Below are 21,197 nucleotides of genomic sequence, written 5' to 3'. Positions count from 1 at the left end.
TAAGGAGAGGCTGCTAAAATCTCAGGGCTGGGATAAATGGAGACATTACTGGCACCCACTCGAATAAATCGATGAACAATGGAATGACAGTGATACAGTAAGAGTTAACCCTAATAAAGAAAACCTTTTATTTATTCAGTTTTTTCCCTCGTAGGCGCTTTGGAATTATGGGACTCTACAAAGGCCTGGAAGCCAAACTGCTGCAGACAGTCCTCACCGCAGCCCTCATGTTCCTTGTTTACGAGAAACTGACAGCGGCCACCTTTACAGTCATGGGGCTGAAGAGGGCGCACAAGCACTGAGGCACTCGGGCTTCCTGAGTGGAGAGATGTCGGGGAGGGGCTTCCTTCCCTGAGGAAACTCGACTCTTCCTCTTCCTCTTGCTCTTTGCACCTTGAGTTGTAACCCTCATTGACTTGAAATCCAGCTGAGGGTAAATAGATAGCCAGGCAGACCCTACAACAACTTCATTTTTACGGTTGCTTGAAGTTTGTGGGTGAGGGGGAAATTGGACAAACAGTCAAAAAACTTGATTTGAAAACCTGAAAATGAGTTTTATGGGGGTTTCTTGGTCTCCGTAAGAGAAAAGGACTTTCATCGTCATGTATAATTTTTTTCCAGTTAGTCTTTCATGAATTTAAAAATTGTTTTCTTTACATGAAGCCCTCCTCCAGATTCTGGGACAAATTTAATACATGTAATTTTTCTCATATGTCTCAATCTGGGAATTTTCCTCACTGAAAATAATATTATGACTGTGCCATAGGCACATTATAATCTTCTGCTTAAGGAAAGGTGTCTCCTTTAGTACACAAGCTATTTATTTTGTGGAAGAAATGAAAATTAAATTATTAATGCCTAAAGATGTTCTTACAGTGTATTTGTATGCATCATTTATTAGTATTTAATGTCATTCAAAGATAAATTTGAGTCAACCCTTTCAGCCAGATGTAGAGTCAAATTCTTGTCAGCCCATACTAAATTTGAGCTGACTGGAAAGGGGCTGGAAAAATACCCTGCATTCAGGAGCCCTAGGTCCTGCCCAGAACTGCGTAGTTCCCTGAGCGCCGTTGGGTATGACCCCTAAACAAACCAAAAAACCCACAGGGAGAAGGAGCTGATACCTCTGCTCCAGTTCATATTCTGGGAGATCATCCTGCTTTATGAACTCTAGGGAGAGACTGTGTGGTTGGAGGATAGGCCTCTGACTGAGATTGTTTTTGTTTGGGAACATTTCTTAGGTCCTGCTACTCAGTGTGGTGCCTCAGGCATTAGCACTGACATCACCTGGGCGCTTCCTGAACATGGCAGTTAACAAGACCCCCAGGTGAGCCCCACTCAACATTGAAAGTTCAGGTGTGCCGAGTGGCAGAGTGCATACTTCACATGTACACATACACACTGCCCAAATATACACATATTCAGTCCCCAGCGCTCCAGAAATAAAGCTCAGGAGACTCAGAGCCCCAGTCCGAGCACAGTCACTGGTTTCAATTACAGAAACCAAGATGAAGATTTTTTTCCGCCCAAAGGAAACAATCAACTGGGAGCCTTGTGTTATCATTTACCTTCACCTATTTGAATAGAAAAGTAGAACTTTTATTACTATATAGCTGTGAATTTTGATATTCCAGATGTCTCCAGCAATGGAGTTGTTAGGCCAGGGAGAGAGCTCAGAGACCTGGAAGCATATGCTTTGCTCTGAGGGTTCCGGGTTTCATCCCCTGCACATCATAATCCCCTGAGCACCAAGGGAGTAGCTAACCCCTCATCACTGCCGGCTGGAATCCAGAAACAAAAAGCAAAATACAGTCAGTAGAACAGCTCTTTAAGTTTGTGTGGCTCCGTTTTTGTCCCTAGAGCAAAATGACAGGTTGCTTATTTCTAAGTCTATAGTGAAATATCAATGAGATGAAATGAAATATCAATGGACTCCAGTATTTACTTCATTTCTGAGAATGGAAATTTCTTTTTTCATAGTTATCCTCTGGTCCCTATGGTAGTTTGAAAATAAATTCTTGAACCAGTAATAATTGAAAGATCATTGCAGTGTTCTGGAAAACAATTAGAGGAGCCCATAATGTGGAAACTAGACTGCTTACTTTTTCTGGATTTAGGCCAGAGGATTGGCCCAATTAGGACTTTCTGTTTTACTTGAGGATTGTGTGGGTCTGTGACAAGACCTAGTGGGAAGCACAAATATTTTGATGGCATACAGGAGTATGATCATAATTGCCTTTGTGTGCTTCGGTTATTGTTTTTATTATGCCTTCCACTTTGGAGTTTGAAGTTTTAGCTCAGGGTATTGTGAATTGTTATGTTAGAATAATTTCCAAGTAAAATTACATAGTTATTTTAGGTACTTATGATAGGAGAATGTCTTCAGTCCTTTTTCCTCTCCAGATTTTAGGAAGGAACAATTTAGTTTTGAGGCTTTATATTCCCTCTGGAAACTTATAGATTCACTAGATGAAACCAAATAGTGTTTCAAGCAGCTTTGTAATCTTTGATTTAAAATAAGTTATTTGAAAAAGAAAGCTGGGGTTTATACTAGGGGCATGAAAATTTTTCTTTTTTGATTTTTTAATGCAGTTTCTCTAGCATGTGAGGATTGAGAGCCTTAAAGATTGTCGTTAGTGTCACTGCAGTAGAAAATCCTATTTCTGTAAGTATTTAATCTGTATTTTGAAGTGGACTTTAATATTCTACCCTTGTCTGGGTTTTTTTTTTGTTTGTTTTGTTTTGTTTTTTGAATTGCATCCGGTGATCCCAAGGGCTATTCCCGACTCTGCTTGGGGCTTGCTTGGGGGATTGCTCCTGTTTCCCCTTATCTGTTTTACAATTAACTTTGAAATGCAGAAATACTATTTGCCATAAGAGCGTAGGCATTGGGAATTAGAATCTTGAGTTTTATTCCCAGTTCTACCACTGACTCGCACATTACATCATCTTGTGCTTCAGCTTTTTGATAAGTGGAGGTAATAATACCCATTACCCACTTCAGAGGATGTTATAAGAGCTAATGATGTCAGTTAAATCCCTTTATGATAGTCGGAGAGGGAATATCTGAGTGAAACTCATGGCAGTGCCTAGATTTATACAGCAGTTTTCCTTTTTAAGAAGTATACACTTTCTTATTTTATAATCTCAGTAGCTCTGTGAAATAAGTATCAACAAATAACAATATCCCCACTTAATTAACAAGGAAATTGAAAGAGAACTAGCAAATGACTTGCCTGATTGGAAACAGGAATAGAGTTGAGTTTCTTGCAGCCTAGTGCAGTGATTAAGAGAATGGGTTCTGGAATTAGACAGACCCAGGTTCTACTCTGGCCCTAGTCCTTAACAGCTGTGGGAACAAAGCAATAACTGAATTGGTATAAACCCAGTTTCCTCAGTGTGAAATGCAGGTCTTGTCAGATTTGCATGCTGCTGTCACTAGTACTTGACCACAGACAAATCACTTCAAATTTTTTTTTTGAAAGTGGGTTTTCGGTCACACCTGCCAGTGCTCAGAAACTATTCCCGGCATTGTGCTTAGGAATGACCCTTGGTAGTGCTTGGGGGATCAGATCTGATGAACAGAGGCGGGAGTCGCCCTCAAATACCTCAAGGTATGAGAAGAGGAAGAAAGAAAAAGGAGGGGAGGGACAAAAAGGAAGAGAGGGAGGGGAGGGCAGGGAAGGGAAGTGAAGAGGGAAGAGCCAGGACATGTCTCAGTGGACTGGAGTGCATCCTTTGCATTCAGGAGCCCCAGGTTTGCTCCCCTGAGCACTGCCACGAGGGAACCCCAAGTATCCTAGGAGTTGCCCAGTAACACTGCTGGTTTTGGCCTCAAAATCTAAATAAATAAAAATACAGTGAAAAAGAAATTGGGAAGATTGAGACTGGGGTGAGTAGGAAGGGTAGCATAGCCCTCAACACATGTTCAGACCATGTGTTATGGTCTGTAGACAGGGCAGTGAACTATGGAATCCAGCAACTGGGGTCCAGCATATGATGATGTGAAAAAGATGGGGTCAAAGAGATAATACAATGGGTAGGGCGCTTGCCTTGCATGCGGCACACCCAGCTTCACTCCCCAGCATCCCCTAGGGTCCCTTGAGCCCTGCCAGGGGGAGTAATTCCTGAGTGCAGAGCCAGGAGTAACCCCTGGGCATTGCCAAAGTGTACCCCCCATTCAAAAAAAAGAAAAGAAGGGAAAGAAGACTTGGTTTGGAGCAGGCCCTGGGCAGGGACAGTGGGACTCCCACGCATCAAGTAATGCATTGACCAGAGGCCGTGCGCAGTTAATCTGAATGCATTTTTATATCTTTACAACTAATTAGAGTAGGTTCATTCCCATTAATTATTTAGTTGAGGCTTTATTTATTGGGACAGAGATGTAATATAGGGGTTAAGGCATTTGCTTGGAATGCAGCTAAACCTGGTTTGATCCGTGAGCACTGCTGAATGTGATCTCCAAATACCCCTCCCCTCCCGCCCCTGCCCCAACACACGCTCGCACACACACACACACACACACACACACACAAGCACGCATGCACACACGCACAGAGAAATTTTCTGCCCCTAAGCAATGCAGGACTGACGCTGGTGACCTCAGCATAACCAAATCTAAGCAGCTCCACGTTGAATAATCAGGCCAGGCCAGCACAGCTGTGGTCCCCAGGTCTCCTGAGTACTGTTTAAAAATTATTTTTCTTCTAAAGATTATGTACGGTCTTTTGAATATATGCTTCAGGTAGCCTTAAAAATAAGCCTTTTAGGCCAGTGCTGATTGCAAGCTCGAGGAGCGTGTAATTGAAGATGTGTCGTTCTTGGACCAGAGAGCTAGCTCTTGCTTTGTAGCCAGCTGACTGGGGTTTGGCCCCCAGAATCACTGGTGATCCCTCAACACCACCAGACACCATCCCTGAACACAGACCAAGGAGTAAGCCCTGAGTACCTCTTGTGTGTGGGTCAGAAACATTTAAAAAAAAAAAAAAAGAGCCAATTAGGTTTGTTTTGAGAGCCATACCTGACAGTGCTCGGAGTCTTCTCCCACCGCTGTGCTTGGGGGTGAGCTTGGCAATACTCTGGGGGCCATAAACCGCCAGAATCCAACCTGGCTCCCAATATGCAAAACACGGGCTCCGCTTGCCAAGTCCTCTCTCTCTCTCTGGCTTTAAAAAGTCACTTGTCCTTTCTTTTTCTTTTCCTTTTTTCCCCACTTTGGTTTTAGGATCCGCACACTGGCAGTCCTCCGGGGTCACTCCTGGTAGTGCTGAGGCCATTTGCAGAGCCAGGGATTAAATCTGGCTCAGCCGCATGCAAGATCCCTCAGTAGTTTTATTTTTAACCTTTTAAAAAGTTCTTTGTAGGGGTCTGGAACAAAAGCACAGCAGGTAGGGTGTTTGCCTTGCACGTAGCCGACACAGGTTCAATCCCGGGCATTCCATATGGTCCCCAGAGCACCGCCAGGAATAATTTCTGAGTATGGAACCAGAAGTAGCCCCCTGAGCATCACCAGGTGTGACCCAAAAAGAAAAAAGAAAGTTCTTTGTATCTTTGTTTCACTGGAATTACCAAATGATCTATCTTAGTGGTCCCTCTATTAATTTTTTCAAAAAGAACAAAATGTTTCTATAAAACCCATTGACAGAGTAGGTGGCCTGGCAACCAGTTAGATCTTATAAATCACAAATTCCTGTTGTAGGATGCTCATTCTACTTATTTAAGAAATTATTTCTGATTGCCTACCATCTCCAAGCACCATGCCATTTGCTGGGATTATTCAGATGAGTGACAATCTTGACCCTTGTTTCACATAGGCATCAGGCACAAACCAAACAGTGAAGCAGGATGTTCTGCTGAACAGTGGACTGTAAGTGCTCAGCATATGGGGCCAGAGAGATGGTAGAGGGGTTAAAGCACTTGCCTTGCATGGGACCGAACCTGGTTCCATCCTCAGCACCGCTTGGTCCCCCAAGCTCTGGGCCAAACTCAGCCGTGGCCTGTGGAATCAGAGGCAATATTTAAATTAGGAATACAGGGGCTGGAGCAATAGCACAGCGAGTAGGGCATTTGCCTTGCACACGGCTGACCCGGGTTCGATTCCCAGCATCCCATATGGTTTTCTGAGCACCGCCAGGAGTAATTCCTGAGTGCAGAGCCAGGAGTAACCTCTGTGCATCATCAGGTGTGACCCCAAAAGCAAAATAAATAAATAAATAAGGAATACACCAAGTACAATAGAGAGGACATCCTCAACAGAGGGAATAAATGAAATCTGCAAAGTAGAAAGAAGACTGGTTTATTGTGGTGATTTGAATTCAACCCAGAAGCAGCCCAGCCTGAATTCTGAGTTGAGTGTGTGCTGGAATGGAGAAGGGAGGAAGCATGGGTCTCCCGAGCCTGCCGCCACAGCAAAGGAACCCAAACCCTTTACGCTTTGGTCTCCAGTGAGACCCGGGTGGAAAGGAAGAGGATTCTTCCTGTCTTCCACAAAACTAAAGTCGAATTTTGAGGGCTGAAGAGATGGTATGAGGGGTAAGGCACCTGCTTTGCATTTACCCCTGGCTCTGGGTTCTGCCTGATCCCTGGGGTGACCCCTTACACCAGAGTGTAACCTCACCTCATGTAATTTTGAATGTACTTTTAAAGTTGTGTATAAAGTGAATTCTTTTTTTTTTCTTTTTTTTGCTTTGTGGGTCACACCCAGCGATGCTCAGGGGTTACTCCTGGCTTTGCACTCAGGAATTACTCCTGGCAGTGCTTGGGGGACCATATGGGATGCCGGGGATCGAACCCGGGTCGGCCGCGTGCAAGGCAAACGCCCTACCCGCTGTGCTATCGCTCCGGCTCCTAAAGTGAATTCTTGAGTTGTACGTCTATGGGGATGGCCGGCAAGATCTGTCTGGGCTGACTGAATCGCGTGTATCGCTGACGTCTAGATCTGCTCTTATGCTCAAGCCCGTCACTTTTATTCCCCGCCCCCAGCCCCCATTCCTTTCCTGTGCTGTTGTTGCTGTGACTGTGGGTCAGACAGTTGTGTGGAATACCACACACAGAACGGGGTAGTCTCACACAGGGTGCTTCTATCCTTCCTTTACACGGGTAGAGGGCGGGAAGTGTCACATTGCCTGGGCAGATGTTCACACATGGGAGGACGCATCCTTGGTTGTACTGCTCTCAGACGCAGTGCTCATTGGAGATCACCCACTGTGTTGTGGCACCAGGGATCTCACAGGCAGTGTCACTGGGATTGCACTGGCCATCGGGGGAGGGACCAGGGGTCACCTGAAGACCTCATGCTGCAAGGCTCTTTCTGGGCCCTTGGACTTGCATTCTGTTTTTTTGTTTTGTTTTGTTTTCTTTTCTTTTGCTTTTTGTGTCACCAGGTCTGACTCTCCCCCTATCCCTAAGGGCTTTTTTTTTTTTAATTATGATGTAATGCAATTTATTATTTTTGAAGTCCATTTACATCCCCGTATCAAGTCCTCCAATTCCAGAGGTGGTTATTTTTATTATTATTATTTTTTTTAATTAGTGAATCACCGTGAGGGTACAGTTACAGATTTATACAATTTTGCGCTCATGTTCCCCTCATACAAAGTTCGAGAACCCATCCCTTCACCAGTGCCCATTCTCCACCACCAGTAAACCCATCATCCCTCCCACCCTTCCCAAACCCATCTCTCCCCACCCCACCCTGCCACTGTGGCAGGGCATTCCCTTCTGTTCTCTCTCTCTAATTAGCTGTTGTGGTTTGCAATAAAGGTGTTGAGTGGCCACTGTGCTCGGTCTCTAGCCCTCATTCAGCCCGCAACTCCCTTCCCCCGCATGGCCTTTGACTACATTATAGTTGGTGATCCCTTATCTGCGTTGCCCTTTCCCCAGAATGTGAGGTCAGCCTCCAAACCATGGAGTCAACCTCCTGGTACTTATTTCTACAATTCTTGGGTATTAGTCTCCCACTCTGTTATTCTATATACCATAGATGAGTGCAATCTTTCTATGTCTGTCTCTCTCTCTTTCTGACTCATTTCACTCAGCATGAAACTTTCCATGCCGATCCACTTATATACAAAATTCATGATCTCCTAAGGGCTTTTTTTGTCTGTTTCTTGTTTTTAGTTTTAGGGTTTTTTTGTTGTTGTTATTGTTTGGTTTTGTTTTTTAAAAAATGACCAGTGGGGTTGGAGCGATAAGGCACTTGCCTTGCACCGGGCCACCTTGATGCCTAGTAGTTCGTGGAGCCCACCAGGATTGATCCCTGAGTGCAGAGCCAGGAGTAAGTCCTGAGCAGTGCTGGGTGTGGCCCCAAAACAACAAACAAATAACCAGAAAGTTGACCAAGGATGACCCTCAGTGAGAGTACATAAGGATTCCACACAAGTTTTGAGCTGAAAATCAAATTTTGTCTAACAAGGAGCTGAGATCATGAAATATCACTAAGTTATAGCAGCTTCCGTTTAGCGAGTCAGCTCCGCACAGTTGCCATACGAGATGCAAAGAGTGTTATTTTATTTAATCCCTCTACAGAGGTTCTAATGTACAGGCACTTTCTGCAGGCTTCTCTTTGAAGAAAACATCCCTTTGCTTCCATATCTGTCTCCTCGTTCCCATGTCTTTGTTCAGTGGAAAATGCTGAAGGGCAAAGTCTTCCCATTAAACATTTCATGAATTAATTTGAATGATTTTGATGATTATGAAGACCAAAAAGACTTCAACAGTCTTGGTTAATTTTGTTTGTAATTTGTAATTTATTTTTATTTTAAAAGGTTTTTTTTGTGTGGTTTTTTTTTTTTTTTTTTTTTTTTTTTGCTTTTGGGCCATACCCAGCAGTGCTTAGGGCTTACTTCTGGCTCTGTGGTCAGGGATCATTCCTGGTGGTGCTCAGGGACCATAAATGGTAGGTACCAGGGATCGAATGCTTGTTGGCCCTTTGCAAGGCGAGTGCCCTACCCACTGTACTATATAGCTCTGACCCCAAGTGTATCATTTTTAATTAAACTCCTATTTGATGGAAAATGGCTGGGTTGCTTATTTAATTTTGCAATATGAGATATGAAGAAATCTTTAGACCACCAGAGGGCATTGCAGTCGGGCTTCCTAAATTGTCATTTTAAGTGACTGCTTCAGAGCTGCCTGGTGATATTTGTTCTCATCTAACCAGAACACAGAAGCATCTGCAGATCTACTTACTGAGAATCTGACTAGGGTCTGTGCCTTCAACTCCGTGACTCTTCCTTAAGCGCTTTTTCTTTAACCTGTCAGAGCAAAAAGTGACGTATTTGCCGAAATTACAGATTTTTACTTTCTCCCAATCCTTAAGCATATGTCTATAGTTTTGTCATCCACAATTCGTAGTCTTGAGCAGATGATAAAAAACAGTCGTTCCAATATCGATGGAAATTGAAGTCACACACAGACTGAAAGTCTCAGTTTTGTGTCATTATTGGTTTGTTTTGACACTAATAGAAACTTGCAAAATTGATCCACAGTTGAATAACTCTCTCTCTGACTTCTCTTCACTGTCTGGTGGAAATGTCAACCGGCAGGAAAAGAAAACCACCAAAAATAGAGCAGAAAAGATCAGAAGTAAAAAGCATTTGACAGCCCATGAATTTAAAAGTTAATTCAGGGGCCAGAGAGAGAGAGTGTAGAAGGTAAGGCATGAGTCTTGAATGAAGTCAACCCGGTTCCATTCCTGGCACCCCATCATGTCCCCTGAGCTATGCCAGGAGTGATTCCTGAGCATAGAACCAGGAGCTATACTGGGATTCTTGGTGGTGGAATATGAGCACTGGTGAAGGGATGGGTATTCGAGCATTGTATAACTGAGATTTAAACCTGAAAACTTTGTAACTTTCCACATGGTGACTCAATAAAAAATTATAAAAAAATAAAAATAAACAATGAAAGAAAAAAAAAAAGAACCAGGAGTAGCCCTGAGACTTTCGTGTGTGTGTGTGTGTGTGTGTGTGTGTGTGTGTGTGTTTCAGATCACACACCAAGGTGCTCAGGGGTTGTTCCTTGATTGTGGTTGGGGTTCACTCCGAGCAGTGCTCAGGGGTCCATACATTGCCAGGGATTAAATATGGGCATCCTGAAAGCAAAAGCATGCACTCAGTCCATGGAACTGTCTCTGCAGCCCCTGATTTGGCCTTTTTTAAATCCAGAGATCCCACATTTGGGGGGTGCAAGGAAAGGTGCACAAAATCGCACAAAGTTTTATTAGATGACAGGTTTGTGTTGTAATTTTGTATGTTTGTTCTGGGGTATGAATTCAGGAATTCGCAGACAACCGTGTGGTACCAGGGGTCAAACCCCAGCCTCCCGCTTGCAAACTGCACTCCGATCCCCCTTTTTTTTTTTTTTTTTTGCTTTTTGGGTCACACCCAGCGATGCTCAGGTGTTGCTCCTGTCTCTGCACTCAGGAATTACTCCTGACGGTGCTTGGGGGACCATATGGGATGCTGGGGATCGAACCTGGGTCAGCCGCTTGCAAGGCAAACGGCCCTCCCCACTGTACTATCACTCCAGCCCTCACCCCAACCCTTAAGCCATTTTCCGAGCCCCAGGTTTGTATTTTTATTTTTCCTTTTTGTAGTGCTGCTTGCGGAGGGCCTCTGCCTGGGTCCTTTATACCCTGGACAAAGAATTGGGCAAGACACGAGAGATATAAAAGTAAAGCAGAACAAGAATTTGCTCGAAAGTGAAAGCACACTCTGTGCAGCAGAACTGGTGGAACAGAGTGGCCTGAGGCCCTTTATAGCCTAAAGGAGGGTGTCCAAGGGGTGTCTGGGTAGAGAGTTGGGGGGGCTGGGAACTTGTCGCAAGTTTTAATTAGCACAGGCAGGGTTGTGTGACAAGAGGCCTAGAAGCTACCGTCCATCTGCATCTGGCCACATGGAATGTCCAGAAAGGGTGTGTCCACCCCAGTTGGCCAGCTGTGAAGACCAGAGCTGACACTTGGAAGTCCCCCCCGCCCCCCAGTCCTAGCTCCCATCATACCTCTGGCCGCCTTCCATAGGACCCCTCCTGTCTCCCTACTCCAGCTCCAGCTCCCTCTTAGTAACTTCAGTTGCTTAAGGTTTGCTTCCTCTGAACATTGTCTGTTCCCTTCCGCTCCACATATGGGTGAGATCATCAGATGCTTGTCTTTCTCTTCTGGCTTCTTAGCCTTGACATGATCCCCTCAGGGATTCTGTCCAGGGGGCTGGAGCGATAGCACAGCAGGGAGGGCATCTGCCTTGCATGTGGCCGACCCGGGTTCGATTCCCAGCATCCCATATGGTTCCCTGAGCACCACCAGGAGTAATTCCTGAGTGCAGAACCAGGAGAAAACCCTGTGCAATGCCAGGTGTGACCCAGAAAGAAAAAATAAAAAAAGAGATTCTGTCCATGCTAGGACAAAATTCAAGATTTCATCTTTTCTACAGCTGAATAGCATTCCATTTATAATATTACACCTTTACACACTAAAAAGTTTTAATGTGTTGATTTTTTTTTTAGACTAACAAAAAGTTCTACAGAATGCTAAAGATCCAGATTGGCGATAGTAAACATATTAGAGGTTTGATCCCTAACACCATACACACAAAAATAATAATAGAAAAAACATATATAATTCAATGATTGTCTTAAAATCTTTAGACCACAGGAGAGCAAAATTCTACTACCCCAAAGTATGTCTTCTGTGAAAGGTTAATTTTGGGTTTTTTTTGTTTGTTTGCTTTTGGGCCACACCCCACCATGCTCAGGGCTTATTCTGCGCTCTGTGCTCAGGGATCGCTCCTGGAGGGCTCAGGGGACGATATGGGGTGCCGGGGATCGAACTTGGGTCAGCCGTGTAAAAGACAAATGCCCTAGCAGCTATATTATCACTCCAGCCCCTGGCAAAAGGTTAATTTTGTGGAGGGTCACTGAAAGCAAGATGAAGGCTGCCATTAGAGGTGGGATTTGGGTCATGTCCACCCTGCTCAAAGGGGACTTCTGGCTCTGTGCTCTGGGGTTTTACACCTGGCAGTTCTACTTTGGGGGGCCATACCTGGTGCTGGGGATAGAGCGAGATCAGCTGCCCAGAAGGCAGACACCCTACCCCGTGTACTGTACCCATGTACTATCTCTCCAGCCAATGAGGTTGCTGTTTAGTTTGATATGTAATGGGGTGCAGGGTATAGAATACAGCCAGGTCCTCCACAAGTGCTCTACCCTGGAGTCACATCCCTGCCCCTTTAAGAAGATAATCATACTAAACTTCTCACCAAGAAGGCTCCCACCCAGTGCAGGGAAGGTCTAATATTTTATTTATTTATCTGTTTGGTTGTTTGTTTATGGCTTCTTTGGTCACACCCAGTGATGCTCAGGGGTTACTCCTGGTTCTGCACTCAGCAATTACCCCTGGTGGTGCTGGGGGACCATATATCCCCTCTGTACTCTGTACTTTGGCTCCAGCCCCCGGAAGGTCTAATCCTGTCTTTTCAGAGGAGAAAGCAGAAATCTGTGTGTCTTTGTTTTCTTTCCTTTATTCAGCTAAGTTTACCAAACTTGGTGCCTCTGGGGTTCAGTGTACACTCAGCTGTAAGAGGCTCGTTCTAAAAAGACATCCAACGGGGGCCGGAGCGATAGCACAGTGGGTGGGGCGTTTGCCTTGCACGCGGCCCACCCGGGTTCGATCCCCGGCATCCCATATGGTCCCCCAAGCACCGCCAAGAGTAATTCCTGAGTGCAAAGTCAGAAGTAACCCCTGAGCATCGCTGGGTGTGACCCAAAAAGCAAAAAATAATAATAATAAAATAAAAATAAAAAAATAAAAAGACATCCAACCTAAGACTGTTGGGTTCTGAAGCAACCGGTTTCAGGACAAGAGATGTGACGTTGTCATAGAAGAAGCTTCCATTGTTCCCTTGTCCTCGTTGCTTTGGAAATTTGAGGGCGTGAGGAGCTCGCTTCTTGCTATTTGTACAAGTGTCAGAAATTGAGCTAGGGGTCAGCCACATGCAAGACAAGTGCCTTCACCCCTGCCCGGGGCCTCTCCACACCCCACTCCAGTTTATTCTTATGTTACAAAAACTTATAAATCTGTCTGGCAGCCCATCCTCAGCAGATTAGAAGCTGCTTATTATAAGAGAATGTTCTCAGAGGCAAGTACGTGACGGTCAGAAAAAGTACCAATTAACAAACAGGAACAGAACAATCTGTATTTGTAAAAAAAGTAGATATAAGAATGCATGTCTCACAGCGGTGTGGAATGATTCTCTGAAGGGAAAACTGACCAATAACCTTCCAAAGGCACCTCCGCATTATTCTCTGACATAACACAGTGATGTGTCAAAGGGAATCATCCTGTCACCTTCTGGAATCTTCAGAGGCTAGACAGATAATTGAATTACTCAAGTAAATGAGTAAGAAAAAATTAAGTTTATTAATATCATTAACGGGCTGGAGCGATAGCACAATGGTTGGGCTTTCGCCTTTCACGTGGCCGACCTGTGTTCGATTCCTCCGCCCCTCTTGGAGAGCCCGGCAAGCTAACTGAGAGTATTGAGCCCACGAGGCAGAGCCTGGCAGGCTACCCGTGCGTATTGGATATGCCAAAAACAATAACAATAAGTCTCTCAATGAGAAACGTTACTGGTGCCCGCTCGAACAAATCGATGAGCAACGGGATGACGGTCATGGTCATGGTCATGGTCAATATCATTAACATATATATATGTTAATGGTATATATATGCATATATATACATATATATGTATGGAGGTGGAATATATATATATGGATGGATGAATGCATATATATATGCAAGGGAAAGATCCAAAAATACTCTGCAGGGTTTATGAAGAATATGAAAAATCATGGCCCCCAGAAGAAGCATGCGGTTTATTTTGGAAGATAACCAGCAATTCAGGATTGTTTGCTTTGTCGTCACACTGAAAAATTAGTCTCCACCAGTCTTCCTGGATTGTTACTTCTTCCTGCAGAACCGTCCCATCAGTGCGGCTCAGTTGCAAGCCCCCTGAGAAGGCAGACTGCACCCCCAGCCTCACTGCTCATTCTGACACTGCCTGTCTCCATGTGGAGAGGGATATTACCGAGCGTTCCTGTTTGTCCTTGGGTTTAAGCCCGTCTGTGCAATGAACTGTCAGCTTATTTGCAAAAGGAAGAACATCCGTTACCAGAGGTTCTGTGCACTGTCCGGAGGCATTATTATTGACAGATCTGGATCCTGCACAGGGCATCAGTGAAGTGACCTTTCCTCTTCCTTGTCTTCTGATTCCCGCCCAGGAGACGGAAAGGTGGACAGGAGAGTTTGGGGTTAGCTACGTGAGCGACATATGTGCTCTGTTGGTAACTTACGTGAAAGTACTCACCACCGTGCTCCTCTGAGCCCCACCAGGTCCCTCCTGAGCACAGAGCCAGGAGCAGCCGCTGAGCAGTGCCCAACCTCCCCACCCCCAATGTAGTTACGTGCATTTCAGTCCTTTCAGGGGCACCAGACAGAGTATGTCTGACATGAATCCAGGGCCTTAAATTCATGAAGTCATATGCTTTACCATTAAAATCACTGGCATCAATCCTAGTTTTCCTCTGTGTGTATGTGGCGGGGGCGGGTGTCTCCCAGTTGGTGCTCAGGCGGCCCAAGGAGGGCACTTGCTTTGCACACGGCGAATGCAGGTTTGACCCTTTGCATCCTATATGGTCCCCGAAGCACCACTGGGAGCAATTCCTGAGTGCAGAGCCAACCCCTGAGCATTGCCAGGTGTGGCCCCCAAACAAAAATGCAATTGTGGAGCCAGAGAGATAGCACAAGAGGCAAGGCACTTGCCTTACATGTGACTGACCCAGTTCCACATATGGATCCCTCAAGCATGACAGGGGTCACTACATTCCTTGCCATGTGGGACGGTATTCTGCACACCCACATGGTAACTCGGTCATCACAGACCAGTTGTGCTGTGTGCAGCCTTTGGATGACCTGAGATATTCTTCTAAAGCTGGCCTGCTGATCTGCATGTCCTGGAGCCAGACCTTGTATTTTTATTTTCTTTTGTGGGAGAAGGGCCACACTCAGTCATACTCAAGGCTTAATCCTGGCTTTTGGCTGAGGGGGATCACTCCTGGTGGTGCTCACTGGACCTTGTGCAATGCTAGAGAGTGAACCTAAGGCCACATGCGAAGCAAATGCCGTAATTGCTGTATTCTCTCCAGCCCCTAGCACCAGTCATGTTCTAGCAGTCTGGGCTTGGAAAACTTCCTAATCCACATGCCTGACTATCAGACACGGTCTGTCAAAAGTAGTCCCAACTGTGACATAATTTAAAATCTCATGTCTTCATCTAAACATTTCCTCACAGATAAAAACTTGGAACAATTAGGCAAATAGGTGAAGACAAAAGAATCCCCAAAGACCTACTACCCCAAAATAAGCATTGTTAAATTAGAGTATCTTGTTTACTAGTCATGAGGTCACTGCAGCCTTGCCTCTGCGTTCCCTCCGCCTCTTCGGATGACCTAGCGAATTTCTGTCAGAGGAAAGCACACCGTTTATTTTTTATTGTTTCTCTCTTTTTTTTTTTTGGCACATTAGCACTCTCAGGCGCCACATTGTTAATGATACTTTTGAGGGAAAACATCTCCCTTTAGGCAGAGCTCGACAGCCCCTATGACCAGCAGGCCCCTTGCATGTGTGGCTGGGGTTATGCTCACTTTGTGGTGGTTTCTTTGCTCTGGTTCTAAGTCCCCTGGGACACCAGTGGCCTTGCTGAGAGCTGGCACCTTGGATATGTATATCTGTAGCACCATCATCCTGTTGTGCATCGATTTGCTGGAGCGGGCACCAGTAATGTCGCCATTGTGAGACTTGTTACCGTTTTTGGCATATTGAATACACCACGGGTAGCTTGTCAGGCTCTGCCGTGCAGGCAGGATACTCTCGGTAGCTTGCCAGGCTCTTTGAGAAGGATGGAGAAATTGAACCCAGGTCGGCCGTGTGCAAGGCAAACGCCCTACCCACTATAAAGGCAAAATACTTTGTTGGGATGAATTGTGCTTACAGGAGTGTTGTCTCAGGAAGATAGTTCTGTCTTGAATGTATCCAAGGCTTCCTTCTCTAACACTCCCCTCTTCCTGTCCGATGGGATCACAGTGTTTGTCTGCGTGTGGCTTGCCTCAGCAAAATGTCTTCAAGGTTCACTCACTTTGTTGTGTGTGTTAGAATTTTCTTCATTTTGTGGCAAAATTGTATACACGCACACATACAGACATACATACACACACACACACACACACACCCTACATTTGCCTATTTATCCAACACAGGTCGTCTCTATTATGTAGCTTTGGTGAATAATGCTGCTCTGAGCATTGTACAATATCTTTTCAAGATCCTGCTCTCAGTTCTTTTGGGTATCTACCCAGATGGAATTGCTAGATCATAGGGTAGTTCTATTTTTAATTTTTTGAGGATTCTCCATATTGTTTTCCACAGCAGCTGTACCATTTTACATTCTAACCAGCAGCCCACAGAGGCGCTAATTTCTCTGTATCCTTGCCAATACTTGTTCTTCTCACTTTTTTTTTTCCCCTTTCCATTGATAGTAGCCATCCTAATGGGTAGAAACTGGTTTTTCATTCTAATTGTGATTTATTGCCTTGGTGATGAATGCGTTGAACACTGTTTTGTGTGCTTATCCACTATTTCCGTATCTTCTTTGAAGAAATGTCCATTCAGTTCCTTTGAGCTTTTCCTCCCCTTCCCTTCCCTTTGCGGCGGCTTGTTGTTAGAAATCCTCCATTTTATAGTTGCGGTGTTTGCACACACCAAGTACTTGCCAGAAGCCCCTCGCTTTGTCATGTGGCCAGAGGTCCCGGATGGAAGTGGCCTCAGGATTGCACTCAGCATGTGGGGTGGTACCGGGGATCAAACTCTAACCCTCATCCTTGCTAGATGGGCCCTCTATTATGTTAATATTCCCAGGCCCCTCTTTGACCTCTTTTTGTTGTTTTTGAGCCATAAATAACAGACAGTCCTTCAAGGCTACTCCTAGCTAGATGCTCATGGGTCATTTCCTGCAGTGCACAGGGTGCTGTGAATTATTTTCGGGTCTCCCACATGCGAAGTATGTGCGCCAGCCCTTTAAGTGTTCTTCCCAGCCCTCTCACCCATTTTAAAATCATATTTATTTTGTGTGTGTGAGTGGGAGGGGGGCGGTTGGTTCGGTAGAGTGTTAGGAGTCCTCTGTGGATTCTGGAGAGGAATATATGTCTCTGATCAGTACTTGCCACTGGTTTCTTCCGTTCCATGGGTGTGTTTTACTCTGTTGAGCCTATTGTTTAGGTCTTTCTCCTGCAAGTTGTAAGCCGTCAGTGGACTCAAAATATGACATATCAGGGGCTGTGGAAAGGGCTCTTGTCTTACATGGGACTAGCCTGGTTTTATCCCCAGCACTGCACAGGGTCTCCTAAGCACCTACAGAGCTAATTCCTGAACGCAGAGCCAGAGGAGTAATCTATGTGCATCACAGGGTGTGGCCTCAAGCCAAAACACAAAAGAGAGTTACATCAGATAGCTCTACCTGGACTGGAGCAATGGCACATCGGGTAGGGCGTTTGCCTTGGATGCAACTGATCAGGGTTTGATTCCTCTGTCCCTCTCAGAGAGCCCAGCAAGCTACCAAGAGTATCTCGCCCACACGACAGAGCCTGGCAAGCTACCTGTGGTGTATTTAATATGCAAAAAACAGTAACAAGTCTCACAATGGAGACGTTACTGGTGCCCGCTTGAGCAAATTGATGAGCAATGGAATGAGATGACAGTGTTATGGATGACACCTCTACCTGCATCATTATCTAGAGACGTTTTCCTGACATGTCTCATCTCTCAAATTTCCAGAATTCTGTCATAAGGATTTTTTTAACATAAAAATATTTTGATAATCTTACTGCATCTTCCTAATCAAGATCATGTTTCATCACCTTGGAGTCCCATATCATCCCCATGCTCCCTCTTTTCATTCTTACACAATAGAAAATGCACTATCGCAAGGAGAATCGCCCCACAGTTTGGAAGCCAGCCCCATGTGCTGGGGGATAAGGCAGCTGGGATGGAGAAGGGACCACTAAGTCAATGATGGTCCGAGAGATCGCTTGGAATGGGAGATGTGTGCTGAAAGTAGACAAAGGACCAAACATGATGCCTCTCAGTGTCTGTATTGCAAACCATAATGCCCAAAAGTAGAGAGAGGGTAAGAAGGAAGGTGCTTGCCACAGAGGCAGGGGTTGGGGTGGGGTGGAGGTGGCAGAAGGGATACTGGGAACATTAGTGGTGGGAAATGTACACTGGTGGAGGGATGGATGTTCGATCATTATATGACTGAAACTCTGTCATGAACGCTTTGTAACTGTATCTATGGTGATCCAATAAAAAAAAATATGTAGGGGGCTGGAGTGATAGTACAGTGGGTAGGGCATTTGCCTTGCACACAGCCGATCCGGGTTCGATTCCCAGCATCCCATATGGTCCCCTGAGCACCACCAGGAGTAATTCCTAACTGCAGAGCCAGGAGTAACCCCTGTGCATCGCCGGGTGTGACCCAAAAAGCAAAAAAAAAAAAAATTGGGGAGGAGACTTATTATAAATCTCTTGGAAGATAGCATAAAACGATAGGCCATAGCCATGCCGCTGGACCCCGTGCCAGACTGTTTCATTCAGGGCACCCTGGAGGGGGGCAGGTGAGGTCCCTCCCCGCCCCAAAGGACCCAGCCCCGGCAGCCAAAAACCTCTACAAATCAACCACTTCCACACTCACAGCCGCTCTCCACACACTCAGGCCGAGCCTCACCCACAAGTAAACGTATTCCTGGACCTCATACCTCACACCACTCATACTCCGAGAGTCGAGTACACATTTGATGGGGTTTAAAGGAGAAGGCAACCAATCTTAGAGGGAAATTTATTTTTGGTTTTTGGGTCACACCGGGTGATGCACAAGGATCGCTCCTGGCTCTGCACTCAGGAATTACTCCTGGCGGTGCTCGGGGGACCCTATGGGATGCTGGGAATTGAACCTGGGTGGGCTGCGTGCAAGGCAAACGCCCTCCCCACTGCGCTATTACTCCAGCCCCGAGAAATATATTTCTTATAGAAGGGCTTAATGGCCTCTGGGTGAAATACAACACTTTTCCCAGACTTTCCTCTAAGGAAACCTTTCTGGAACATTTTCAGCAGTTTATTCATAACAAACAATGCAAAATAAATTATTTTGGTTCTGCTTTGGGGCAAGGGTTGGGGTTTGGGATGGAAACATCCAAAATACGGTGGTGTGAAGGTGTAATGGTGGTGAGATTGATGTTTGAATATTAAACATAATCAAATATTGTGAAATCAAATCAAATACTGTGAACTACTTTAAAAAATTAAATTTAAAAAATTTTCGGGGCTTGGGGGCACACCAGCAGGGGCTGCTCCTGGGTCTGGGCTTAGGAATCACTCCTGGCATTGCTCGGGAGACTGTACATCACATCAGGTTCGAATTAGAGCCAGCTGAGTGGAAGGGAAGCGCCTTAACCCCTGTATTACCTGTCTGGCCCCAGGTGCTGTGACTTTATAAAAACTACAACTTCTTGGGGCTGGAGCAATAGTACAGTGGGTAGGGCGTTTGCCTTGCATGCGTCCGGGTTCGATTCCCAGCATCCCATATGGTCCCCTGAGCACCGCCAGGGGTAATTCCTGAGTGCATGAGCCAGGAGTGACCCCTGTGCACCGCCGGGTGTGACCCAAAAAGAAAAAAAACCCGACAACTATTCTTGATCCTAACTGTTCCCACCCCAGGGCCAAACTCTGTTTCTCTTCTGTCACCCAGCAGTGCTGAAAATGCTGATGTGTCTCTTTTGGGACAGTGACTCCTTACACTGGAGTCTGGGTCAGAAGAGAATTAATTTTCTCACTGATGCAAAGGGAAAAGACTAAATTAATATATTGAATATAGCTTTTCAGCCAAGGTTCGCAGAACATGGGCAGACGCAATTTGGGAACGAAAGCGTCCAGAGCCCTCCAGCTGATTGTGTGAGGTAGCACTGCACTGTCATCCCATTGTTCATCGATTTGTTGAGCGGGCACCAGTAAGGTCTCCATTGTGAGACTCATTGTAACTGTTTTTGGCATTGAATACGCCATGGGTAGCTTGCCAGGCTCTGCTGCGCGGGCGGGATACTCTCGTTAGCTTGCCGGGCTCTCCAAAAGAGGAGGAATTGAACCTGGGTCAACCGTGTGCAAGGTGAATGCCCTACCCACTGTGCTAAGTTATGGATTTAATTTTTTTTTTTTTTTGCGTCACACCTGGCAATGCAACAGGGGTTACTCCTGGCTCATGCACTCAGGAATTACCCCTGGTGGTGCTCAGGGGACCATATGGGATGCTTGGAATTGAACCCGGGTCGGCCACGTGCAAGGCAAATGCCCTACGCACTGTGCTATCTCTCCAGCCCCAAGGATTTAATTTTTGAGTTGGCCTCATCTTTTTCCTTTGGTCCTTCCATGCGTTCCCTGGAGAGATACCCAATGGTGGTAATTTCTCATAATTTTTTTCCTTTTGGGGTCACGCCCTACCTGCTGTACTATCTCTAAAGCCCTTTCTGTTCTTTTCAACTAATCCACACTTACGCACCCTGGCAAAGCTCCAGGAGGAATAGCCAAGGGTTGTTTTAAGACAGGAGAGGGATCAAGATGCCACTGGCAGGAGAGACTTGGACTCAAGCAGATCCAAGTTTCAACCCGCTTCTGCTTATGGGAGGCAGGAACTGAGGGTAAGGTTGGAGGCATAAGCAGACAGAAGGGGGTGAAAGAGATTTTAAGATTTTTATTTATTTATTTATTTTGCTTCTTGGGTCACACCCGGCGATGCACAGGGGTTACTCCCAGCTCTGCCCTCAGGAATTACTCCTGGCAGTGCTCAGGGGGCCATATGGGATGCTGGGAATCGAACCTGGGTCAGCTACGTGCAAGGCAAACGCCCTTTCAGTTGTGCTATTGCTCCAGCCCCGAGATTTTGAGATTTTGATCTCCCCCTGAATTGTTTCGTCGAGGAAGCCATTCACTCTTTGTAACTTCAGTTTCTTTTTATGTTTGTTTGAGTTTTTGTTTGTTTCTTTTGGCAGTCCTGGGAGTCAACCAGGACCTCACATATGCAAGGCAAATGCTCCCCACT

The 21,197-nt window shown here is 45.6% G+C and overlaps 1 protein-coding gene across 2 annotated transcripts in view; it reads left to right on the top strand.

Moving 5' to 3' along the window:
• Positions 1-943, top strand: part of SLC25A17 (solute carrier family 25 member 17) — a 44,822-nt gene extending 43,879 nt beyond the window's left edge. For both annotated transcript variants that reach the window (XM_055141087.1, XM_004610529.3), the window contains exon 9: positions 155-943. In XM_055141087.1, coding sequence (XP_054997062.1) covers positions 155-302 — 148 coding nt within the window. In that variant the 3' untranslated portion in view covers positions 303-943. The remainder of the gene's footprint in view (positions 1-154) is intronic.
• The last annotated feature ends 20,254 nt before the right edge of the window (positions 944-21,197 follow it).

The sequence above is a fragment of the Sorex araneus genome, chromosome 6, assembly GCF_027595985.1.
Source record: "Sorex araneus isolate mSorAra2 chromosome 6, mSorAra2.pri, whole genome shotgun sequence".
NCBI classification, from domain to species: domain Eukaryota; kingdom Metazoa; phylum Chordata; class Mammalia; order Eulipotyphla; family Soricidae; genus Sorex; species Sorex araneus.
The sequence above is the reverse complement of the archived record's forward strand: the minus strand, read 5'-3'. Positions and strand labels throughout refer to the sequence as shown.